The sequence below is a fragment of the Manihot esculenta genome, chromosome 18, assembly GCF_001659605.2.
Source record: "Manihot esculenta cultivar AM560-2 chromosome 18, M.esculenta_v8, whole genome shotgun sequence".
NCBI classification, from domain to species: domain Eukaryota; kingdom Viridiplantae; phylum Streptophyta; class Magnoliopsida; order Malpighiales; family Euphorbiaceae; genus Manihot; species Manihot esculenta.
This window is the reverse complement of record NC_035178.2, coordinates 4,624,936-4,651,762: the sequence shown is the minus strand read 5'-3', so window position 1 is coordinate 4,651,762 and position 26,827 is coordinate 4,624,936. Positions and strand designations below refer to the sequence as shown.

General features: G+C 34.4%; 2 protein-coding genes across 10 annotated transcripts; one reads left to right on the top strand and one right to left on the bottom strand.

Annotated features, from left to right (window-relative positions):
- Nucleotides 1–7: 7 nt before the first annotated feature.
- Nucleotides 8–2,170, bottom strand: LOC110606638 (ubiquitin-fold modifier-conjugating enzyme 1). The gene is made up of 3 exons (XM_021745541.2): nucleotides 1,636–2,170; nucleotides 1,477–1,538; nucleotides 8–380 (listed from the first exon to the last, which is right to left on the bottom strand). Exons 1-3 carry the CDS (start codon nucleotides 1,966–1,968, stop codon nucleotides 251–253), a joined length of 525 nt encoding a protein of 174 aa, XP_021601233.1. The 5' UTR covers nucleotides 1,969–2,170; the 3' UTR covers nucleotides 8–250.
- Nucleotides 2,171–3,122: 952 nt separating this feature from the next.
- Nucleotides 3,123–26,286, top strand: LOC110606635. Of its 9 annotated transcripts, none has more exons than XR_002486543.2 (29): nucleotides 3,123–3,560; nucleotides 4,115–4,274; nucleotides 5,306–5,398; nucleotides 5,912–6,014; nucleotides 6,167–6,329; nucleotides 12,868–13,042; nucleotides 13,685–13,813; nucleotides 13,949–14,542; nucleotides 14,673–15,299; nucleotides 16,541–16,609; nucleotides 17,472–17,585; nucleotides 17,663–17,908; nucleotides 18,688–18,735; nucleotides 18,895–19,038; nucleotides 19,467–19,631; nucleotides 19,733–19,795; nucleotides 19,936–20,073; nucleotides 20,434–20,544; nucleotides 20,662–20,745; nucleotides 20,830–20,877; nucleotides 21,559–21,633; nucleotides 22,249–22,344; nucleotides 23,544–23,624; nucleotides 23,700–23,771; nucleotides 24,412–24,456; nucleotides 24,565–24,648; nucleotides 24,739–24,842; nucleotides 25,532–25,950; nucleotides 26,048–26,286. XR_002486543.2 is itself a non-coding variant. In XM_021745530.2 (29 exons), exons 2-29 carry the CDS (start codon nucleotides 3,364–3,366, stop codon nucleotides 25,644–25,646), a joined length of 4,143 nt encoding a protein of 1,380 aa, XP_021601222.2. In that variant the 5' UTR covers nucleotides 3,127–3,280; nucleotides 3,354–3,363; the 3' UTR covers nucleotides 25,647–26,046. The 9 variants fall into 9 exon arrangements, 7 of the variants coding, with proteins under 7 accessions (XP_021601221.2, XP_021601223.2, XP_043809268.1 ...); XM_021745530.2 differs by lacking the exon at nucleotides 26,048–26,286 and having other exon boundaries at nucleotides 3,127–3,280; nucleotides 3,354–3,560; nucleotides 25,532–26,046; XM_021745529.2 differs by lacking the exon at nucleotides 26,048–26,286 and having other exon boundaries at nucleotides 25,532–26,046.
- The last annotated feature ends 541 nt before the right edge of the window (nucleotides 26,287–26,827 follow it).

The window sequence follows — 26,827 nt, the reverse complement described above, 5'->3', positions numbered from 1 at the left end:
CAAAGAATAAGCAAATATCTAATGATCTTTCTTTTCCATTTCAAAATTACGGATGTCATAAACTACAAATATTGTATTTAATTTAAAAAAAATGTTTACCAAGTTTGGCTGATAGATTGTACACAATAAGGGCCCTGTAAATTGTCAGTTTATGCTTCAATACTCCTTATTTTCTTTTAGAAGCTAATAACTCTGAAAATGAAGCAACACTATTTTATAGCCTTTACAGCTGGGGTGTCGTATACAGTGATTAGGAATCAGTGGATGAGGAAGCATCATCTTTGTGCTTAATCATGCCAGAGTCCACTAGAATTGGAATCTCTGCTGCCAGCCATGGAGCAAGACCCAAGCAAAGTGCATGTGCTATGCCAAATCTAGGACTGCAAATCAAAAGCAAGATCCAAAATACTGTTGGTACATGAAATTTAGTAGATAAAAGGGACATGAGAAAGAATAAATTAAACCAAATGAAAAACATAAACAATATTTCATGAAGCAGAAAATAATTAAGTGTCAAATCCTCTTACCAATTGAGAATGGTCATTCTCAGACAATCAGTCTGTCCCTATGTATGAGTCATGCAAATTTGTTGGCAGTATCACTTAGCAATGCTAATTTTATGTGTGTATGTATATATAGAGAGAGTACAAACTGTCCCACATCAATTCTCATTTTCTTCTTTGAAATACAAATCTACTCTCTATTTGCTTTTCTTTCTTCTCTCACTGGACACTGCAAATAAATCTACTCTTCTTTTCCAAATCAAATATAAGTCAACTTCGTAAAAAATATAAGAACTTCATATACCCCCATTTCCTAGCAAACTCAATCCCTTAACATCTCACTTCGTCCATCAAATAGAGAACCTAATGTCCAATCAAATAACAGAAAATTGAAGATTTCCATAGTTGTTCTAAGCAATAGTCAGTATAAGGTTTTGACTTAGAATGCAAAAAATTTGACGGCTATAGGAGTCCTAAAACAGAATTCAGAACAAATGAATACTTCTCCTAAGAAACACTCCCAAGGAGGCAAAACTAAGCAGGATGTTAGCCTTTAACATGCTAGAAAAGCACCAAAGACCGAAAGTAAAAACAAGGGAAAAAAAAAGAAATACAACCTAAGATGATCTTAAACACAACCATAAGTCTATTTCAATTATTCCATTAAACACCATCAGAAATAAATTTAAACACTGTGGTCATACTGGGATGCTTCCAACTGTTTTGCATTCAAACCCAACTAAAAAGTATATTAAAACAACCAACAATGTCAGCCAGTTGAATCAACCATAGGGAAGTTGGAACGAGTTGGAATTCTAAATTTCTCTAATCACATATGGAAAGCAACACAATAGTATAATTTTACTTCATTCCCCCATCATATAGATTTTCTAACTACGAATAGCTGCAAAATACAATAAACTGGCTCAATAAACAACCATAATACTACAATTAATAAGAAAAAAAAAAGTACCAATTTTTGGCCCAGAGTGGCTTGAAATGAACTGTTAAGCAAATCTTCCCTCCTCTGTACATCTACATACACCAAAAGAATCAAAACATTAATGAAAATAAATAATTGCAAAAAAATGAACTATCATAACCCTAAACCAGAAAAGGGAAAAAAAAAAACCTTCTGAGTCTTGCCGTCAAGCTGAGGTAGTTCGATCTCCGGAGCGGTAGATGGATAAGTAACCGGAATATCGAACTGGAGATCAAACTCGTACTTAAGCAGGTTGTGGACGTACCAGCACTTACCTGTCCAACGCGTCCCCTCTGGATTGGCAGCGGAAATACGGAACCAATCATTGTCGTTGGACTTGTTCATCTGAGTGTAAGCGATCAAAGATTTGTACTCCTCCTTCAGCCTCTGTGTCCATGCAACTCCATCCCTTGGCCCAGCTTTCGTTGCCAGAAGCGGGATCTGAGTCAATGTTGATTTCGTGTTTGGATCCCAACCCTCCATATTCCCCCTCCAAGCTAACCCTAACCCTAATTTTGATTCTTATGGGTGTTCGTCGATTATCTTCTCAACGTATATTTTTCTAGCTTCTTTCACCAAATTGGCCCCAACCATACGCGATGCTACCTTGAGCAGAACGGACTGGGCTTGAAAGAAGCCCAAAGGAGCCTCAATCTGTTAACCATGGTGGTGACGTGACCCGTCAAAGGATGAGATTCTCCTGTGTGTAACTACTGTGTAGACGGAGAATAACCCTCAATTGTTTATGGAAAGAAGTCTAAATTTACCCATAAATTTAGTGGTGCACATTAATTATACATAAAAATAAAAATATAAAATGATAAATTTTCAATTATAAAATTATAATTAAATAAATTATTAATAAAAATTTGATTTCAATGTGAATGATCCATAATTGAAAACTAAATTTTTATAATTCATTAACTAATAACTGAATTCAATAAAAATATACTAAAATAACTCTATCTAAATTATATAATAATATTAAAAATATCAAGTTTTATTTTTATCTAAATGTACTTGTAAATTATCATTTAAAAAGGATATTATTTTTTATATTTTTAAATAGAATAAAAAATATTTACATAAGTTAATTAATGCCTGTTATTATATTTATTAAAAATGTAAAATTCATAAAAATATAACTTACCATATTGAATGCATGTATGATTTTACTAGAGTGTGGCATTTAACTCAATGAAAATGCTTAAATAATGCTTTAAAAAGTCATAATGTGATGAATATTTTTATATAAAAAATAAATTATTTCATTAAACATTAGTTTTATTTAAACATTTTCAAGTACCAATTATTAAAATGCCAAACTCAATAAACATGTTAAAAGAGTAAACATTTTTATCCTTTTATATAAAAGAATGATCTCATTAAATATTAATTTTATTTAAATATTTTCAAGTTTTATATATTACAAATTAGTTATTTAAAACTATTTTCCTATATTTATTAAAAAATTTAAAATACTTATTATATGATTTTTTTTAAAAACCATTTTTAAACCTAACTAGAAAAACACATGTTTAAACCTATTTTTATAATTATCAAAAATATTAAATTATAATTATAAATTCAATTAGGAGGCGCACGTTAGCGCCGGCCCTTATAAAAAAGTTCGTAACTCCGGTTCATCCACATAGCTGGAAACTCACATCGACCAATTTTATCAACTGTGAGAATCCCCCATATCCAAGAATCAATTCATTTCTAAAATTCACTAATACATGAAAAATCCCGCTGTTTCTCCCAAATTTCTGATTTCATGCTCATGCTGATTCTGGTAAAACCCCATCCCTCTTCCTCAAAACCCTAAAACACTCCAAGACTCTTCCAAATTATTTTATCTCCTGTAGGTTATCCACCATGGCTTCGAGAGACCAAGCGCTTTCTCTCCTCGCCGCGGCGAACACTCATAGCGATTTGGCGGTGAAGCTCTCTTCCTTGAAGCAGGCTAAAGACATTCTTTTGTCTGTCGAACCGTCTTCAGCTGCCGAGCTTTTCCCGTACTTGGCTGAACTTCAATTTTCGCCTGAGAGTCTCGTTCGAAAAATGCTTGTAGAGTCAGTTCAAAACCCTAATCTTCCTCTATTTCTTTTGGAACTTAGTTTTCATTTATTTATTCTTTTAGTATTTGGTTAGTTATTGTGTGACTACGAGATGGTAGTTTTGGAGCGAGGGCTTTTCTTTTGGGATAATTCTGAACAATTTTTAAGCTGTATCTGTGCTTGCACATTGTGCGTTCTACCTTTTTCTTTTTCAAATTGTCAAGCCTTTTTCTTTAATGGGCGCTTTAGTTTGCTCCTTTCAAATGAGTAGCATTAAACAATGTAGTAATTTGCATGTGCGTGTGTTTTTAGAGTTCATGGTTATTGGATACCTGGTTAATAAGCTAAATGTTTCAGATTTTTATTGAACTGAAAACTTCATCTGTTTTTCCTCAGTATTGCTTCAAATGTTATTATCTGGCTAGTTTGCATTTTTATTAAAAGCTTTTGAAAAATTAGAACGAGGGCTTTGTCATGAATTAATCTAGCTACACTCGTTTGAGGTTGCTTAGTCATTGTCCATGGTGCATGTTGAGTTTCATTGCATTTCTGTTCTGGATGACTCGCAGGATCATTGAAGAAGTTGGTTTAAAAGCAATGGAGCACTGTTCTGTTCTTATACCGGTCTTATTGGCATTTATGAAAGACCCCGATCCTCTCATTGCAAGGCAGTCTGTTGTTAGTTTAACGCGTTTCTTTTGTGGTGTTCTTGAGGAAATGGCACTGCAGGTTTCTCTCTCTATCTCTCTTTGTATGGTACCAACCATTCAAACATTTGAACCAAAAGAACCTCTTTTTGTTTTTGTTCAGGTTCTATCCAAATTGGTTGTTATTTTTTGTCTTAGTTTATAATTAAGGGTAAATTACAAGTTAGTCCCTGATGTATGTTAAGAACTTAATGTCAGCTCCTGCATTTCTTATAAAGAACAATTTAGTCTATTCCGTTAATAGAATAGTCCATCCATCCAAATTACCGTTAATTTGAAATAAAATAATTTGAAACAATTACATCTGCAAATTTTGATTTATTGATAAAATGTTCATCTATCTAAATTTATGTTTAAGTAATTATTATTATTCTAAAATTTAGAAAAAATTATTATAAAGTTTGAAAAGCATGTTAGTTTCTAATAAGCTAGTTTTCGGTGTTTTATATTTAAATAATTAAATAATATATATATTTTAATTATATAATTAGTCATATTGTATAATGCTTTAATTATATACAATTATCATTTTCTAAAATTTTATATTTAAAAATGAATAACTACTTAAAATAAAATTGTATCAAGGGACCATTTTTTCATTAATAAATTAGATTGGTATAAATGTTTCAAACAATTTCATATAAAGGGTAAGTTGGATGGAGAGGCCATTCTGTTAATGGAATGAAACCTGAGGTTAAATTTCCTCTCATCAGAAATGCATGGAGTAACCTGTAGATTTTGATATACCTCAGGTACTAACTTTTAATTTAGCCTATAATTAAATATCCTGCTTTCTCATGTGGGCTTGCTTTAATTAAATGGTGGTTGGAACCTCGTGCAAATGCCTTTTTCATTTTCAAATTTGCTTTTTTGCTATATGATGTTAAAAACATGATACTTCTTTTTACTTATTGTTATAACTTTCTTATCAACCTTTGCTGTGCATTTTGATTGAATTCCTTATTCTCATTCCCCCATTTTGTCGGTGTAAACAATGTGAATTGTTTTGGTTTCTTCGTGTGTTATAGTAATACATATCCTGTAAAATTTTAGTTTCGCCGGCGTGGTAAGGTGGAGCAATGTCTTGAAGAATTATGGCTATGGATGATCAAGTTCAAGGATGCAGCATTTGCAATTGCAATGGAGGTATATAGTAAATTTGTCTTTGTATTGAATTTGCTTTATTCTTTGGAATCTTGCTTTATGCACTTTTTTCCCTCCATTTGAAATAATGTTTGGTGATAAGAAGTTATGTTCCCCTACCCCTTTCTTTTCTTTTCAGAGGCAGTAATCCTTCATTAATTTACATTTGTATTGCAAGTTATTGATTCATTAATCTGTAATTCTTCAGAGAGCCTTTAGGAGCATGGTATGTATATGAATCATTCTACTATGAACAGGTCGTGTCGTATAAAGTCCTTCCTTTTTGTACTGGATGATTGGTGAGAACATTTACTCAAAACATTAAATCCCAGAGTCAAGGACATGTATTTGGGTTCATATTGACATTTAAAGTCCTTTGCTTCTGCTGACTGTTTTTAGACTTTTATTAAATATATATCTCATATTTTTAATCCGGGTAAATTTTGTTACTTTGATCATTTAGTACTTTAAAAGTTTTGCTGACCTTTTTTTCCATTTTTCTCCCCCTTGCTGTAGCCTGGTTCTGTTGGGACGAGGTTGCTTTCCTTGAAATTTTTGGAAACATGTGTGTTACTTTTTACAGATGACACCAATGATTCCGACAAGGTTGTTGCAGAAGGTAACAGATACTGCATTCTAAGGGTTTAAAAGATTTCTATGAGATGATTTGACATTTGTGTATCATCTGCAAGTTTTTGCAGGACTTTGATATATATTTTTCTTTTAACATATTACTTTTTGTGCCTTGCTGATGATCTCCACTTGTCACAGGAAATAGACGGTTATTTAATGTTTCTTGGCTAGTTGGTGGCCATCCTGTTTTGGATCCAGGTGCACTCATGTCAGATGCAGACAGGACTCTTGGCATTCTACTGGATTTTTTGGTGTCACCCAGCCATCTTCCTGGTTCTCTGACAATTGCTGTAGTCAATTGGTAAGATTTCACTCATCCCTAATCAATTTATCTCTTCTGTGCATATCTCATTCGTGCATATATGAATTGAGTGATTTAGCTCTAGGTGCATAATTTACCATCTCAGTAATGTAATGCTCTCTTTTTCCCTTCTCAATGCTTCTTCATTTGGATTGAATCTTGTAGAAGTATTATCTATAAGAATGATAGAGAAATTGGTTGTTAAATTATGTTGCTAAATCATGAAGATTGGAGTAAAAAAATGTAGCAATTATTATTTTTTTAAACTGAAAAAATAGTGTAATTCCATCAATGTTCAACTAGTTCCTTTGTTCAGTTTTGTTCCTTAGTGCTAGTTTGTTTGTGTTTCTCTAATTTGTAATGCTTTTCAATGCATTTCTGACAATTCTCAGTTCTTATTCAAGTCTCCATGAATTGCAGAATTCTTCTGTCAAATGCATAAATGATTTACTCTTTCATTTCTCTTTTCAGGACATATTTATCGGGTCTCTAGTTGTTAGCAAACTCAGAAATGTCATAGTCGACCTATGAAGCTTCAAATTTATTTTTCCCACATTTATATAATAGAATTTATGAAGTTTTTTTAAGATCTTAGCAGAATTATAACTCATTTATTGAAGAGTTTTACCACACAATGAGCTTCTTAACTTTTGTCCTATCATGTTTCTTCACCTGTAGCTGCAAATTTGAAAGCCTATTTTGCTATGATTCAGTATATTTTTTTCTCCTCAAAAATAACTTGCATTTGAAGTCTATCTTGCATCTCAGATGTTATAAATCTTACCATTTTGTAATGTCCGATTGCCCACCTTAATTCTGAAGTTCAGTTCTTGATTAACTTAGAATGAATTCAGTGAACAAGGGCCTGAATGCAAAATTCTGGAGATTATAAATGTGAGCACATCCATAGCATGCATTCATACCTAAAACCCAAAAAGAAAATATTGAAGAGAGGTTAAAAAAAATTTGGGATCGGCAGTGTGTTCATTCACCAATTTCATGATTAAAGCTAGCTTATCCATTACAAGTTCAAATATTCCCTTGAAAATAGTAGTATATGAGAAGGATAAATAAAATTGGAGATGGTCTAAACCCTCCCTTTCTTACTAATATCCCTGACACTTATCTTTTGTATGGTAATTTTCAAAGCTATGCTTTCATGTTTCTTTTTCTCTTCATAGGTCACACATTTTTTTTATTTTTGTTTTTGTCCCTTGGTAGTTTCTTTGGAGTTGAACAGCCATAACCGTGGATCCCTTTAGTCAGCCAGCTGAGATACAGTCATATATTCACTCTGTGGCAGTGTGACTAGCTTTTATGAATATTTTGGTCTTTGTTGTTTGCTTTCATTTGGATCAACTGGTTTATCGTTTGGTTTCTATTTAATTGATGCTATGGTCTGAATGGTTTGAGGGTATCATTTTCTGTTAAGGTATTGGATTGTGTTCCTATGGAAGAACCTTATCAGATATGTTAATTGCTGTGGATTCTGCCTGATCTTATATTTTAATCTGTTCTTTAATATGAGGAGTGCTATGCTATCTGGTTAAAAACAAAATGGACTTCTACATTGTCTATCATAACTGCTAAAGGCTATTACTTTGAACAATTATCACTGTTTACTCCGATTATGAATAGCGAATTACTAACTGAAAAAGAGGAATGGAAAAATTGGAAAGCATATAAATGATACTAAGAAATGGCGCCTGGCTATTTATCCACCTACTCTTTGTCCCTTCTCATATCATCTTGCAAAGATCATATACCATGCTTTTTTTGAGAATATTTAAAATATTTGTTTAATGCCATCTTCTATAACAGATTTGGAAGTGCATCGGATTATATACTTACCTATAATTTTGGTATAAGCAATAATTTCTGGACTTGCTTTTGGTCTGCTTATGCAATGTCAGTAAGAGTTTGATACTTGTGGAATAGTTATTTGCCTAAATGCCATTTTATTCACCCATTTTCCCTTTCTTCCTCCTATGCAATAAATTAGAGGGACACAGAGAGAGAGATAGAGAGTTGACATTGTCCTTTTTGTGTTGCTCAGAAATTTGAGACAAAATGTGTTTTAGTTGTTCTCTTACTTCCTGGGAGGTTACTTAAAAATTCTCGTATTTATTTTGCCAACATGAAATTCAGTTACAGTTATTGCAAGTGTGCTATGTATATTGCTGTTACTGATTTGTTAACCATCTTCCAAATAATGAAGGCTTTAAGATTTTCTATGTATTCATATATGGAGAGAACTGCAAGTTGCCTTCAGTTATATTATTTTGAAAATTTTGGAGGGATAACTGAAGCTTGGAAACAGGTTTTAGTACAAGTTCAACTGCCTGTTTGTGGTATGATTTCAGCATGCTGACCAGCTCTCTTATGAGGAATTATTGGGCTTGGATACTGTGGCATTGGTGGTACAGATAATGGGAGTTACAGGAATAGACAATTGTCACATTGTTTGGATACTTTGCAGCAAAATTGGCCAGTGATAAGAATGGTCAACTGATGGCAAAATAGTCATCTCAGGTGCTGGAGAGAGACTGGATTGTCAGCAGCGCAGTTTATATTTTGTAAACTGTTAAGGTTGTTGTTTGAGTTGTTGTGCTGTATGTGCATACAGCTGATGATATCCGAATTGAAATTGTATTAATGTTCTGTTACAGTTGATACACATTTAATACCTTAAATAATCAGAAGTTCTTTTTAACTGGGGATTACCCTGCAATACTTTTTCTTTTTCATTTTGTTATGGTTCCAAATATTTATCTCACTTGTTTTGATAGCTCTTCGTTCTGTTTTCAAGTTCAACTATTTATATTTGATGTTTACTCTGAGCAATATCTCAGCCCATATACTTGTTGGTTCTATAAAGTTAGTTTGTGAGTTACAAATATGAAATTCTTTGTGCTTCATTACTTTTGATTAGTGTTTGGCTTTTTATAGACCTGGTTTTTTGAAATTTTACTGAATCATGCTTGTATTAACAATGCGTTGACTCATAAGTTATTTCTTCAGGATACTTGAATTTTAGCTACACATCAAGCAGTGATGTGTGGAGAAATATAGGCATTAAGAAAGGCTGTTTTCTTTCAAAATTCATTACAATGATGGTGTTGAATCTGAATGCTTCTGGAAAGATTGGCCTAAATAGTAATTGTGGAAGTTCTTGAGCACATTCACCAATCCCTGTTGTACTGTTTGTTGATGTTGTTACAAATCAAATGGAGGGCATTTTGGGCAAAACTTCTTTTTAGATTACAGGAACTAGAATCTTTCAAATTGTTATATTTCTAGAATACATCAATTCTTTTTTTCCCCACATTTTTAAAATTTTGTTATTACATTCTTTAAGGTGCATTCTAAATCATGTCATCATGCGAGATTTAATTTCTTCAACCTGGTATTAATTCTTTGATCTTCCATTCATATCATATTGCCTGAAGTGTTTTTTTTTTTTGAATTTTTTCATTTAATGAATATTTTTCTTTGCTGTATTGTCAATTCCCATAACCACTTGTTTTTTTATTTTTTATTTTTTTATAAATATGTAGCTGAAGCAACTAAAAGTAATATTATGGCATATCATATTTAACCACTAGATGTGGAAGTGAAAGATGGAATATTAGGTTAAGTGTAAAGGTTTTGTACTTTGAAGAATTTTTTGGGTTCTGCATCAAATATCATTGTTCAGATGGCTATGTATTCTCTCTTGTTCATTAGCTTGTTAGTTTTGGATTGCAGTTTTGTGGAAGGTGATCAATTTGCCATATAATGGTAATGAATTTGGAGGAAATTCATGCATATTTGTTGTTTTCATACAAATCAAGTTTCTGGATTCAAGCACGAAGAAATAATGTAGGTTGAGTTGCATTAGTAACAGGAAAAGTGAATTCCTTATAGTGAGGATGCCTAATATCTTAGCGTTTAAGCTCTATAAATTAGCAGAGTAAATTTGCTCATGTTTGAAAAGTAATGGAGTTTTGAACTATGTGGAGCAAATTTAAGTTATTCTAATAGTGCCCTTTTCTTTTGATTGAATGGACTTGTTTTTCAGCATAATAACGGTGAGAATGTTATTCAATTGTGGTAGTATTGTGCTGCAATAAGGGCAAGCATGGAGGCAATGTTGTCTGCTGAAGGCCAATAATATTAACTCAAATAGAAATTGTTGTTCTATTATTACTATTTATATTTTTCCATAATATTGGATTAGACATAAGATGATTCATAGCTTTAAATAAAAACGACTATCTCTTAAGTTTTTCATATATAGTTACAATAATGCTAATGTGCAAGGCTTTTTAATTATAGGTTTCACATGAAGTAGAAAAACCATTGTGGTCATGTCATTGCTTTCATGGTCATAGATGATCTTTTTGTAATTTGTTGAAGTCTATGAAGCTTTTGTGTTGTTTGCTTTGATGAATTGAAGGAAAAGCTAAGTCAAGTGTGTTTGACTTCAATTCGTTGGTGTTATTCTTATGCTGTATTGTTATCAATTGCAGTGGATGTTGGGATGCTCAATGGCAACTCTTGTTGCTGTAAAACATGCTTGTAGGACTTGCAGCCTAGTTCATGTATCTATAAAAAATAATTCAGTTAGAACTTAAAAATGAAACATTTGGAAGCTTATTTTTCACCTTTCACCTATGGGTTTGCTTGCTAGGCTACTATCATGCTAGGGCTGGAGCCAGTTCTCCTTTACTCCCATGTTGACTGTTCTTGGGTTGGCTAGCCCTCTGTAACTTTCTTCAATTACCAATTACCATGAGCAGTAGTGTTGCATATGCTTTTCTATCAATTTTCTTTGTCCTTAGTTTTTAAACTCACAGGAAGGTGACTAGGCCAATGGTGAAGCTTTATTTTACTTCACTCATTTTTTAAGCAAAATTTCTTTATAGCCAGATCTGGGTGACAATGAGTACTGGTGTAGTAATTGATAATACAAAGTTTGGCACTTCAGACTTCATGGAACATTGATATTCGTATTCTTGTGTTGTTTGACATGCATGTTATATTTTGAGTTTTTGTTCATTTCTTTGTTTTGACACACCATATTTTGATCATAATTTCAAGTGGTCATGAAATTTTTATGCTTTCTAAATCTACATTTTGGATGGACTATGTGAACTATAGCAGTTCCTGAGTACAAATCCGTTGTTTCTGACCTGAAAATCAATCGGTTTTAGATTATTATTCTATTGTCCAGCATATTTAGTTATTGTATGGAAGTATCAGAAGGCTGCCCTCCTTTATAGGCTAAGACAGTCCACATATTATGGTTTTATTTGAGACAGTGTAAGGAGCCTGGTTATGGTCAATTCAAATGGATTTTGGAGCTTGATTTTCAGTTTTCAATCATAAGTATGCTTCTTGGTTTAGATCTTTGGCTGCAGAAGGTGGGTTGTTTGACAGGAAGATCATGTCTTGTATTATTATGCAGTGGTTTTGTCTTTATAAATGTGAACATTTACAGTAAAGTTGGGAAATAAGAATACCAGGCTTTTTACTAGCAAAAATTATGTTCATTTTTTTCCTTTCTTGAAGTTATTTAGATAAAAGAAGAATATCTCAATAGAAGCTAGAAGATAATAACTACAGAAAAGATAAAAGAGATTGGTATAAAGCATTCCATGAATCATTATAAAACCTATACTGTTTCTTTCTTCAAGGTTTCTTATTTTTAGTGGGATCAGAATGCAATGGCTAAAGGGTGATTTCAATTGAGTTTAATATTGTCCTGTCCTATAAAGAAGTCGAAATGCAGCATGCAGTAGAAAATTTGTTGGAGGCTTGGTCCTTTAGGTGAATATGTGGAACTGCATTGGGATGATGTCTTAGTTTATTTTCTTTGGAGTTTGAGAGACAGAACATTGCATATGCTGTAGTTGTTACGTGCTCACATAGTGAGAGGATGCCCTTACCTTGAGGTCAGAGGCTTTAGGTGGGTGTGATCGAGTGTTTTTATTCATTGGTGCAGTCTCAGTATGTTGACAAATTTCAGAGTTTGATTGATGTTAGAGCAAATAATGCCAATTTTTCTGTTCTCTAGCTTTTACGTCAAATTTACGTGTTCTCTAGCTCAAAATAGGTATATATTAACGAGTGTGCTTTAGTTCAGGTTTTACTTTAATGGTGCGAGCCATATATTTGACTTTCAGATGGTTGTTATCTCGTATCTTTCAACCGCACTACATATTCCACAGTACAAGAATTGTTTTGCTGAAAGTCATGTGAATTTGTCTTCAAATTTGCAAAATTAATCACTTATTTAGAGCTGTGTACTCTTTAATTTGTTGTGCCAAATTCCCTGTTAACTGGATATATTTCTCCAAATGTTGTTTGCTTTCCTTGGAATTCATGAGCTGAAATACACGTTTCATTTAGTTCTTTTTTTAAAATATAATTTGTTGTCATTTTCTCTAGTCCATTGTTCTTCTCTCTGCCACCTATCTCGAGTGATTTTGCATAATTGTCATCCTAGTATTATTACTATTTGTTCTGTGTAATGATGTACTTATTTATTTGACAGTCTTGCAGCTATAGCAAGGAAAAGGACACTCCACTATGGCACTGTTCTTTCTGCATTGCTTGATTTTAGTCCAAATTTTGAGGCGTTGAAAGTATGTCATACTGCCAGCATCCAGTACTCCTTGAGAACAGCCTTCTTGGGATTCCTGCGTTGTACGCATCCAGTCATTTTTGAGGTGAAGTTACTCTAATTACATTTTTTCTTTGAAGGCTGCTTCTAATTATTTCACACTTAAAACTTATCTGTCCACTTCGTATTGATTCTGGAGATTTCAGATATTGTTGGAAAACAACTTTGTAAGTTGTGCATGCTCTTAGTAGTAGTATTTTCCATAAATAATTTAAATGGGCATCTGCTCGTTAATGGACTCTATGCAATATTTCTGACACAATCATACTGTGCCACCAGAACTCTTTTATTCATTGAATGCGCCAAAAGAAACAATATATAACAAGGTGAAAATTTAAGATTAGAAATTCTAGGTTATTAGTTGTATTCTGTCTGTATAATATGAGAAGAACCACAATCTGCTTTGCAACAATCTGTTTTAGATATCTACTTAACTTTTGGTGTTCTTGTACATGTTTAATCTTCTTTTCATTTATTTAGTAAATGAGCATTTATCTGCTAAGCGAAGAGGTTCTCAAAAGCCCAAAGGTAATACAAAATTATGAGACTACAGCTCTTCTATGAAAATTGCTATATCATAAGAAGAAAGTGATGCATTGGGTTATTAATTATATCTGGTGTCTCCATTTGTGATATTATCTACTGTCCTCATGCCTGAATTGAGATTTTTCTTCTGTTTCTTTTTCAGTCAAGAGATAAATTGCTTAGGGCTTTACGTGCTATGAATGCTGGAGATGCAGCTGATCAAGTTATTCGTCAAGTTGACAAAATGATTAAAAATAATGAGCGTGCTTCACGTGAATCCAGGTTTAGCAGGGTGAGTTACTTGAATTAAGTCTTATCATATTTATTTCTTATTTCATTTGATGCTTTGAACCTATTAGCTTCTTCTTCTTTTTCTTCTTTCCATTGGAATTTTAATTGTTCTCTGAATTTGACTTCCTTTTAATAGGATGATCAACTGTCAAACCAACTTCCAGTTTCAGGGGATCAGTTGAGAAAAAGATCTGTGTCTTTTGATACTGAAGAGCTGGCAAATGGCCATGAGATATCATCCAAGCGAATTCGTTATGGTCCTAATATCTCATCAACCATGCCCCTCCAAATAAATGATTCTGAGGAGGAAGCTTTATCAGCCAATGGACTATCCTCAAATGCTCCTTTATTAGATAGTGATTTGACTCCTGCAGAACAAATGATTGCTATGATTGGGGCATTGCTTGCTGAAGGAGAGAGAGGCGCTGAATCACTTGGAATTCTCATTTCAAATATTCATCCTGACCTGCTGGCTGATATTGTCATCACTAATATGAAGCATTTGCCTAAGAACCCCCCACCTTTGTCAAGACCTGGAAATTTTCCAGTAGTTCGTCAAATTGGTTCTATAAGCAGTCCAGCACCAGTTGTAGCCCCTTCTGCTCCAACAAATTCTTTTTCTGCAATTCCAACTGCACATATACCTCCTTCTGCAATAAATGGCTTGTCATTGTCTGATACATCCACAGTCAATAATTTCCCTGCTGATGCTAAACGTGATCCAAGAAGGGTAAAATACATGTATTTGTTATACAATTTTCCTGTGTTTTTTTTAAAGCTCAGTTTATTACTACCAGTTGGAAGTCTGTGATATCTAATTATCTATACTTCTAAATAACTTAATTGGTAATTTTATCCAGGATCCTCGTCGCCTGGATCCACGACGCACAGCGTCATCTGTTGGAGTACCATCCATACCTGTTGCAGATGATGCTGGTGCCATGGAACCCGAACTTGATGGCTCTATTTCTCTAAGTAAGCCTTTTCCACTTCCAGTTGTGTCATCTGTTGAAAGTCCTTCTCCACTTCCTATGCCAAATAGTGAAACTGATGATAAGACCTTAGAAAATCCACTGGTGCCTGAAAGTGATCAAGTAAGTTTGAAAGAGGAGATTTTCAGTAAAGCTGAGGAAGTTATTCCCTCTTCTGAAATCAAGACTTCATCAGATCATGCACTTCCTCCGCTTCACACTGTTGATGAGGACTCTGTTGCACCAAATTTGGCAGATGTTGAAGTGATATATGGAGCTCATACATCATCTTTTATGGAACTTGATCAGCATTCTCCTGCTGTTTCCAGCACATCTACACCTGAAGAAACCTGTCAGGATTTACCTCAGCTTCCACTATACATTGAATTAACTGAAGAGCAGCAGCAAAATGTGAGAAAATTGGCGGTTGAAAGAATTGTTTTATCTTACAAGCATCTTCCTGGGACTGATTACAGTCAGACTCGTATGGCATTACTTGCTCGATTGGTTGCTCAGGTAGGGTTAACATACTTTCTGATTGTTCAACACTTCTAAGTAGTCTCTTGAATGTTGTGATATGCAAATTGGTTTATATTTTTATGCAATTTTGGTAATTAGGAGTGTGTTTTGTGCCCTATAATGAGATCTAAGATAATAATTCAATTTGTGTCTGATATTGATGGCAATAATTAAGGTTCATTATGGCACAACTTGTTTGTCTGTGTCTGCATGCGTATTATTATGATATCATCTCATAAAAAAACATAAACTTCTTGTTGGACACTTGGTGCGTATAGCATACAAGATAGTGAAGCAAAAGAAAAAGAACAGACAAAAAATTTAAAGTAAAATACTTAGATGAACCTAAGAAGCAAGTGGAGTTGCAGTTGCAGCACTGCAATTAAACTCGATTGATGCTACCATGAGAAAGCCATAGGATATGGTAGCATACAAGATAGTGAAGCAAAAGAAAACCTAAACAAAGATTAAAAAAAAAGAATAAAATACTTAGATGAACCTAAGAACCAAGTGGAGTAGCAGCAGTAAAAAATAATGCAGCATGAGAAAGCCATAGGAAGTTCAACATCATGAGAAGGTCGTAGGATGTTCAACACCATCAGAAGTCCTATTATCAAAAGCAGCAAGACAGTCCATAAGTAACCCCATAATAAACATGTGGTGCTGTAGCCCATGTGGCATGTGGTACTCTGAAAATTTCTTCCCAGGCCAAATCTTCCCAACAGTCGAGCAATTCCTTACCACTTCTGGTGGCACCTAGCCACTCTAAAGCATGGCAGATTCTGTTGTGTGATTGTGTTGCTCACCTATTTGGTCTTGGTTGGCGTTGGATCCTCTCTGGTTACTGTTAAAAAGTAATTAGCTTGTTTTGAAATTGATTTGGGAGTCATGCTTTCTTTTCAGTTGGAAGAAGATTAAGTAGAATGCAGACTCTGATAGGCTCTTCCATTTACATGGGGAATAAATATTCAAGATTAGTTTCAGTGGGTTTCAATAGGAACATCACTTATGTAATTAATTCCATTCTGCATCCTTTTATGATTCGGTTTGACATTTTGCAATCAAATGGTCCATGAATACCTCGTTGAACTTTTAATGTCTGTCATAGTGTTTTTTTTTTCTTTTTTTTTTATAAACATATTAGCAGCTAAATATTTTAGTTATTATTTGATGGGATGTTGTTTTGGATACCTGTAAACAGCTAGATTTGCAATTTATTTGGTATTGTCTCCTTTCAGATTGATGCAGATGATGACATTGTTGTGATGCTACAAAACCATATTGTTGTCGATTACCAGCTGCAGAAGGTATTTTGTTTTGTGAACCTTGCATGGGTCAACTACTTGTATCATCCAGTCCTTTTTTCTAACCATGCCTGGATGCTTGTATAGAAAATCTGTTATAATCTGTCAATTATGATATCTACTAGAAGGATATTGAACATGACATGTAACATTTTCTGTCTAAGTGCTCTCTGTGTTGGTTTTTTTAAATCATTAATGAAGTAGGTGCTGGAAATCTATGCCATATTGCGATCATTGACCATAGGCCTGGGTGTATATGGGCTTTAGAAAAACTACTGTTTTTATGTACTGGGAATGTTTGTGATGATAAATCGTGCATATACAATATTCATGTAAATTGCATGTGGATGAAATGGTTGATGATGTATGGGTTATTTAAAGCAAGATAGCTATTAGGAAATGGGAAAAAAGATTTCTCTGCTGATGTTGAAAATTTTTATGGTTGATATGCATGTCTTATTCTCTCTCTCTCCCCACCCCCTCCTCCCTCTTCCAATGCTGCAATGTTAACTCTTAATTGGTTAGTTGACCTCTGCACCAACCTATATAGAAAGTTAGAAACATATAAGAAGCTAATGATACTCTAATTTTTTCTATGAAAAACACATTATCAATTTCTGTTCTGACATCCAAGTATCCCATAACTGCTTGTGAAACCCTTTGTTAAAAGCCTAAAGTAGAGATTCAAGAAAGAATTCTTCTTTGTTTAGTTTTCTAGGATTGTCACTACACATTGGACATTGTGTTGGGTCCATCTCTTTTGTTGTTATTATAGATTCATCAACACAAGTAAAACTTTATGTTTTTTTTTTGTTACTTTTTTTTGTCAAAGCTTTTGTGGTCTAACTTCTTCTTTTTGGATCAGGGGCATGAGCTTGTGCTGTATGTCTTATACCATCTACATTCTCTCATGGTTCTTGATTCAGCAGGAATTTCCTCATATGCTTCTGCTGTGTATGAGAAATTCCTCTTGCTAGTGGTAGGCACATTTTTTAGTTGGTTCAATTTTATGACATTTGTGTGAGAATTGGATTTATATAATCATTTTCTTTTTAGGCCAAATCTCTGCTGGATACTTTTCCAGCTTCAGACAAGTCCTTTAGCAGGCTTCTTGGTGAAGTTCCAGTTTTGCCAGAGTCAGCCTTGAAATTGTTAGATGATCTCTGCTATGGCGATGTTTTAGATTCCCGTGGAAAAGAGGTTCGTGATGGTGAGCGTGTCACTCAAGGCCTTGGTGCTGTTTGGGGTTTGATTTTGGGCCGCCCAAATAATCGGCAAGCATGCTTGGATATAGCTTTGAAGGTAACCCGGTCATGTAAAGTAAACAAGGCTGATTATGGTTTGTATATGTTGATTTATGTGTATATGGATCATTCACTTTTAAGCCAATCATGCTCTTTTCTGAGCTATATTGCAATATATCATATATGGACGCTGATACTTCTAAGCAAAGCATATAATTAGTGGCAAATGAAAGCTATGGCAGCAATTATGAAGGCGATATCCACTCCCTTCCCAAATAAATAAATAGAAAGAAGCAGCAGTAAAAGAGAGGTGGACAAGCTCAGACTAGCTTTTGAGATTAATAAATAAAGCATAGAGTGCATACAGATCATGAATAAGAAATTTCTAAAAAAATGCTTCATATTATGATTATGATTCATGGTATTTACTAATCCTATTATGTATGGATTATGTACCATTTAGGCTACAATTGAAAATTGTGCACTTCACTGGCTACATATGGAAAGATTACATTTTCTGACCTCGTAATTTCCAAATTGGGAAAAATATCATGGTGAGCTGGATACTACGGGTTCCCCTGTTCAAAAGCATTGATATATAGATATTATTTACCTTATTCCTGTCTATTTATACTATATTTCCACTAACATCATTATCATGCATTATGGTTTTGACCTAATATTAAGCACATCTGGTTGGGGACCCTAATGGTGCATTACACTTTTAACTCTGAAGAAAGAGAAGAAAGATCATGGATGAAGCATCCTAGCAAAATGTGAAATATGTCTAAATGTTACAAACTGGGTGTTTACTTGTGCATTTCTTCCTGGTTACAGTGTGCTGTTCATTCACAAGATGAGATTCGAGCAAAAGCTATTCGTCTGGTATGGTTTCTTTTTATTCATTTAAGACTGTCATGTCATGTCAACAGCCTTAACCAGCTGTTGGCTGAGTTTTTCTTTCGAAAGCAGATTCAGTTTCTGCTACCCCAGGCAAAGGTATTTGATGGCCAATAATCCTTAATTTTTCTATGATCTGGATAGGTGGCAAATAAACTCTATCAACTAGGCTACATAGCAGATAGTATTGAGCAGTTTGCGACAAAAATGATGATGTCAGCTGTGGATCACCATGCTGCAGATGGAGAGGTATCACAGTCAGGGTCCAGTGACCAAAGAGAAGGAGAGGTATGAATCATCTATTTCTAATTTCATATTCCATGTCATTTATGCCAAATGTTTGATCTCTTAATGGACAATTGGTGATGGAAATTCCTGTGCATCAGTTGGGATGTAAAGTGAGTGGCATATGCCTTTTACTTAAATGAGTGCAAATGCGCGATTTAGGTACAAGCAGTGAATTTGTGCTTGTCATGCTGCCATATACCTTTTTCCCCCTATCTAATCTTAATCCTATTGTGTGGTAGTGTGCACATATGGCACATAATTAGATTAATTAGTCTACATAAAGAAAGAAAAATCCTTTTTTTTTTCCAAACAACTTGCCAAGTTAAATTATCACAGGCCTTATAGGATGGTTAGAAACTTGGGAGAAAGTTCATAATCTAATAGTTTATTTTGATCACCTATCCTTTTTTCTCTGGGGATTCTTTCAGGTTGGCAGCCAGGAGACATCAGTCAGTGGCTCTCAAGTCTCAGATACCGGAAATGGTGAAACTAACACCACAAAGAGTGCACAATTGGTTGTCCAGAGTGTGTCAACCATGTCACTATCTGAAGCTCAACGGCTAATTTCTTTATTTTTTGCTTTGTGTACACAGGTTCAATTTTGAGATGATTTTAAGGTTTTGAAAGATATTGTGAAATTTATTTTTTGCTTGTAGTTTCTGAAAGTTGCTGACAAAACTTTCTCTTCTGCCAGAAACATGCTCTTCTTCAACTTGTATTTGACATTTATGGACGAGCGCCAAAAACTGTGAAGCAGGTTTTGTATTCATATGTGGAAATATCTTTTGCAATTGTTAGTAATAGCAATTGATGATGGATTTGTTGTACACTTGAATAGGCTGTCTTTTTGTATCAGCTTATGAAAGCTGAGATTTGGCTTTACTAATTTCTCCTCAGTGGCTATCCCATTTATATTTCTGCAAGAAATTCTGCTATGCGATAATCAAGTTAGATTGCTTTTTGAGTTTATTCAAACAATATGCCAAGACAAACCACTACAACGACACACCACATTCTTGGTCTGCCATTCGTGAGGTTGAGCTCATCATTTATATTTACTGATTATCCTGCATTCAGGTTTGCTTGAACTGAATTGGTTCTATGGGTAACTGGATATGATGATTCTGCTAAAGATCAGACAGATGCAAGATCTTCATATTCTTGATCATGAAATGTTTGCTTAGTTAGATTTATGCTTTTATGTGTCCTGAATCTGGCATAGTTATGCCCCTGCCTTACTGCAGAATATGTATTTTCTTTGTTGAATGGATATGTTCTGCTGTATGACCTTTCTTCCCCCAAATATCTTCCCCAGTACTGAGATGCTAAATGTAACTGCTAATGTTATTCCTTGAATCTCCAATTCTAACTTTGCTTTTGGAAATTGGAATCCAGGCTGTTCATCGCAATATACCTATTCTTATAAGGGCCATGGGGTCATCTTATTCTGAACTGCTCCGCATTATATCTGATCCCCCAGAGGGATGTGAAAATCTTCTGATGCTGGTAGCTTCCTTTTTCCAGATTAATATGAAATTCTGTTTCAAGCAGAAATTGTCTTGCTATTGGAATCTGATTTTGTATTAATGAATGATGTTGAAGTTGGTTTTGTTTTCTGGATAGGTGCTGCAAAAATTGACCCAAGAGATGATGCCTTCTGCTGATCTGATTGCCACTGTGAAACATTTATATGAAACTAAGTTGAAGGTTCTGTAGACAATTTTTGCTTTTGCTGTTCCTTTTTCAAATAATTGACATTTTGGTGTGATGTAGCATCATGTTCTCTTGCAGGACGCTACTATACTAATTCCAATATTATCTTCACTCTCTAAGGATGAGGTCTGTTTCTCTATTTATTTCACTATAATTTTTTTTTGGTTCTCATACATATGTATATTCATCTAATTTGAAAAAAATTGGAAGTTGTAAGAAGTGATTAGACCCAACAAATAATTTTGGTTGTGCAAACCAAAGAGAATGATTGCCTTGAGTTTTACCAGAGGATTTTTCTGGCTCTTTTATCACTGTAGGAATGTAGAAAAAAAAAGCACTTACAAAACAATAGCGAATAGCAGCCAGTTTTTCCAATTTGGAAAATTATCTTAATTTTTATAATACAATTACTTCAATAGGTGTTGCATGTATGGTCCGTTACGCTTCCTAGCAGAATTTGCTGTAAACATTCAATTTGGAAAATTATCTTTGAGTTTTATAATTCAATGCAACTATTTTAATAAGTGTTGCAGGAGAAAATGTGGGAGCTTGATTGGATATTTTATGTTGTATCCTTCCTTCGCCGGCATTTAACTTCATGTATATCTAGTTTATTGCTTTCGAGTCCTTGTTGATTTAAATGTATGTAAACCTTAGGTCAGTTGTGGGGTTCATTGTCATGCAGATCAAGTGATCTCCAAGTCTGATGCTTTCTACTTTCTTGTATTGCATAAGTTGAAAGTATATTGTGCTGTTCTATTTGACATTATGTCCCATAGTTTGATTTTAATCGTTTTATGATCTCAGGTTTTACCTATTTTCCCCCGTTTAGTTGGTCTTCCAATAGAGAAGTTCCAGATGGCACTTGCTCATATTTTACAGGTAGTTTAGAATGCTTTATGTGATTTTATTTGCAATTATTCTTTGTTTTGTCTCTTCTTTCTAATTGTTGTGTGTATTTACTGGCTTTGTCTGCTTAATCCCTTTTGAGTTGTTAGTCACTTGGGACATTTCAGTTTTATTAGTGTATCTACTCATTTTATTGTGTTACTGAGATGATGAAAATTGATAATCCAGTTGAATAAACAGAACATTTGCTTTTTAAGCTTAAGCTAGAGGACACAGAGGTCCTTATTTCATTGCTAAACTTACTAGGATTACTGTACACTTTTGGCTTTTCTGTTAAGAGACCAAATCATCAATTCATACAGCTGTAAAATTACATAAAAATTTGAACGTAACCAGTTTGAAGGATGCATAGCTGCCTGTGCCTTTGGTTTATCTACCTGACTGCCTACAACATGCAAAGATAAATTTAAACAATGTGCTTGATTGTTTAATCAATACACTAAAGGAAACTAAAGCTGAAGTTCTTTGCGCTGCTTTCTAATATGTATTTCAATAATTTGATTAAGTTTCTATCCTCTCCTCCTTCCATCTCTTTTGTCCTTTTCCTTGTAACGGAATTTGCTAAGACTTCAAGGATTGCCATGGCAGGGTTCAGCTCATACAGGTCCAGCTTTAACACCCGCAGAAGTGTTGGTTGCCATCCATGATATCAGTCCTGAGAAAGATGGCCTAGCCCTCAAAAAGGCATTCTTTTGCCCTTTTCTTTTCTTTTCCTGACTGGTTATAGTTTTGTTTATAAAGGAAGCCTTGTTTTTCTACTTCATATAAATTAATAATATTTGAACTATTCTTTGTTGCTTTTTTCAACCCCATCATTTAATTGATAGTTCTCTGCCTAATGTATCCTAGTGTTGTCATCTGGATCTGGTGTTAAATGGATGGTGGTATTTCCCAGAAAGTTAGAGGGAGTGCTGGCTGCTGGGATAATGAATTTATATAGATCTTTTTGGTTGAAAACAGACATAAAAGAACATTGATATAAGTTGACTAGCTAATATTCCATTTTTTTCATCATTAAAGGCCTACCTTTTGAGGCAAGAATTGATTGTTACTAAATTGCAAGAAATAAAGTATTTGATGTAAAACTATCAGATTGGGCTGCTTAGAACAGTTTAGTTGCTTTGTGCATTTCCTAGGTCATCAGCTGATTTTGCAGTAAAAAGTAGACTACCCCAGTTATGCTTGCACCATTGAGTGCAGTTCTTGAGCATTGCTGGAGTCATTTTGCTTAATGTTATACCAAGTCATACCTGGGTTGATTTTCCAACTGGAGATGAGCATCGCTCACCTTTCAATTTGCAAAGGTCAAATGATTTTTAGGGAATTTGATGGCATCAGATGTATCGTATGGTGTGCTTCACATGACTCACAATCTTCTAGTTAAAAATTCATTAGTAATTTTCTATTTATAATTTTATATTTGCTTATCTTTTGCTATGAGGATCACTGTGTCCACTTTTGATTTTGAGTAGCACCTTAGTCAAATTATTCAATCATCAATACATGCTGAACTTGATCTGGGACTTTGGGTTGCTGAACCATGGTTGATGATCTTTTTTCTTTTTGTTACATCGTGCCTTTCCTCTAAACTTATATTGTTCTGCTTTTGCATCTTTTATCTGCTGAACTACTTCGCTGACTTCTATAACATGCTGGAGAGTTCCTTTTAGGGTTTATAAATCTAAAATACTCTGATATAGATTCTTCATTCTTGGATTTACAACTTAACAGAGTAAAGAATATTCTAGCTCCTCGGCCTTGGCTTCCTTCATATTTCACTGATGAGTGCTTAGAAGTTTCTTGGGCTTTTGTTAATTTCTTCTTTAACTTTATGGTCTTTATGGCCATGTTAACGTTAGTATCTTTCTGTTTCACATATTCAGATAACAGATGCATGCTCAGCTTGTTTTGAGCAGCGCACAGTATTTACACAGCAAGTTTTGGCTAAGGCCCTGAATCAGATGGTATGTGAATGATGATTATTTCTGGCATAATGTACACTTAGTCAGAATTTTAAAGTAACTGTTTTATATTGTTAGGTTGATCAAACCCCATTGCCTCTACTTTTCATGAGAACAGTAATTCAGGCAATTGATGCATTTCCTTCCCTGGTAACTCCAATATTTCAATTTCTAATTCATGTTTAAGATGCTTTAATGTTACATTCACAATCTAATTTTTGCATGTTTTAGATGCTTTATTTATTAGTTTCACAATTTAATTTATGCAATCATTTCAGAGTCTAGGTTCAGGTAATAGATGGTGTTTTGATGTCAAATCTTTTTTTTATTGATCCATCTTGTAAGACATCATTAATGAAGGTTCAATTTCTTGGAAGGCCATTCCCTAGCTCTTTTTTCTATAAGGTATACTTTTTTTGGATGGGAAGATTCTTGGTGGAGGATTTACATATGCTCTTGAACCACCTTGGTGCTTTTTAATAACTTCTCTCAGTTTTCTCCATTGAAAAAAAAAGTTCATCGCCATTCAATGGTAATAAAGATCCTTTGAGCCCTAACTTTTGATGCACCATGGTAAATAATGCGGTATTTTGAGAACATTTTTACCTATTAATGCAACCATACATATTCTGTTATTTATGGATGTGATTTTCATCTCAGGTATAGTTTATAGTTTTCTGCATTGACCATTAAAATGTTTACAATTCAAGTGATTCTATGTTTGAAGAGTGAAATGTGGAAGATCAAAATATAATCATGATAATCATGCCGTCTCACGTTTGATCTGCAGGTTGATTTTGTTATGGAGTTACTGTCCAAACTTGTAAGTAGACAGGTAAGCTGGCCCAGTTAAAACTCTACTCTTCGATTTAGAAGAAATTTGACTATCATGCTTGATCTATTGTTTGATATGATTTATCTTTTGTGCATACTTGGTATACAGGTATGGAAAATGCCAAAATTGTGGGTTGGGTTCTTGAAATGTGTGTCTCAAACAAGGCCGCATTCTTTCAATGTGTTGTTACAGGTATTATATGGTTTTCATTCCTTCAAAAACTTATCCGGTGGCCTAGGTATTTTCAACTTGCATCTTTATTTATGCATTCGTTGTTTGCAGTTACCACCTCCATTACTTGAAAGTGCTCTGAACAAACATGCTAATCTCAGAAGCCCCTTGGCTACTTACGCAAGTCAACCAAGTATCAAAACTTCACTACCTAGGTACAGTTCTAATGGAGCTGATTTACCAGTGCTTTTGCTCCCGAGAGATATGCTGGGAAATTTATTTATTTGTGGAGCAATATTATTTTTATCTATTCATTTGTCTTGTTTCCTGTGTGATAATGCAGTTTCTGTGACCTGTGCAATTATTAGCATATTGTGTGAATTTTGTAATCAATGTTTCCACACATTAGAGCATCTATCCGGAGTTGGCACTTGGCATGACCAATTCAATTGTTAATTGTGGAGTGTTATAATGTTCTCTGTTGTGCATGAGTTTGGGAATTATGATCCTTCATTTCCTAATATATGCACCATAAATTGATTGAACCAATAATCAAGTGTTCAAATTACCTTTGCCAAAATGAATTGTAGCTAGTTCACTGGTTCAACAAAACATCAAAAGGTCATTTGATGAAACGAGGTCCACTACTCGAGTTAAGCATGCTGGACGACCTCAGACTTCTTATAGTTAGGAGCTACCTACGGCAATTGTTTGTGATTTTTTGAGCATGGGAGAGGATTTTACAATTGACAGATTGAGGGATATGACCTGTCTTCATAGAGAGCCAGATTACTAGTCTCTAGATCATTGATTGATGATTTCCTTCTCTCTGCCCATTTTTTTTGTTCGCTGATATGTATGATGAGGCATTTCTGAGGTTAATTTATTCCACTGCATTTTGCAGATCTACGCAAGCAGTTCTTGGTCTTCTCAACGATTCACAATCACAGCAACCACATATTACCTCTTTACGCTCATCAGACACAAGTTCCTCTGTTCAGGGAGCCAATCTTACATGATAAACTACTGACAAACAGGAATTGACCATTTGTATAGCAAGGCACTTTGAAGACCATTCCAGATGATGGTTTCTTATCCAGTGGTTCAGTTGCCAGAAGGGGGTATACAAGCTGACTACACTGGTGGTGTAATTGGAATTTGACTTCCGATGAAGCGGCTAACTGATATCTGATATGCAATGAGTTCAAGTCGCCTCAGCAGGTGAAGCTGCATTTTTGGAAAGAAACTGCCTACGGAGAATCCCAACATCAGAAGATCCCAACACTCCCCCTTCCCTGGATGCTCTACAAATGTACCATAATTGTAATTTTTTTCCCATTTTATCCCAGTATCTTATTGTATTTCATTCTTTGAAATTTTGATATTCAAATCCACCCTAATATGATCATGTTTTGTGAAGGGTGAAACTTTGGCTGGTTGGCATGTCGGGAACCACATAAGTTAAAGCCAACAAGTCTTATTTCGCTCAGGTATAGGGGATTAAAAAGTGCGGTTCCCTGCGTAGGCGAGGAAACCATGTAATTTGAAGGAAAAGGGAAGGTGTAGCTGCTGTTTGTCTCATATCGTCGAAAGGACTTCGTGTAACGACTCTTCCGGGATGTCGACTATCGTAGCTAAACATGATAATTTCCATCGCTAGAAGCTTTCATTTAAAATGCATTCAAGCTTCGAATTAATCTTTTAAGTAATTGAGGATGAGGTCAAATGATTTGAAAATATTAATAGGTCTTCATAATTACTTATATTATTTCCAAAAGAAAAGAATTGAACCTGGCCAACTGAATGTCCAGAAACCCATTTCAGATCAAGAATTAATCAAATTGTAACTTTATTTATATCTTTAGAACCAAAAATGGTACAAAGAATTCTGCCACACTAGAGTTCTTTTGAAGAACAAAACAGTTAAATTGAAAATTGCATACAGCACAACACTGGTAGTGATATATGTAGTGCTGCCTACACTCTAAACAAGAAAGTGCAACAATGGTGATTCAGCTTTCTCTTACTGGGTCAAATTGTATCACCTCAGTTAATTATCACTTACGCCAGCAGCATAATACCGCGTCTATCGACTAAAGCCTTTCACGATCAAAGGCGTACTCGGACCCGGTATAATCACCAAATGGTATGAATCGCTCAACTAAAACCACCAAAATGCCAGGACAATACTAGTAGGAAA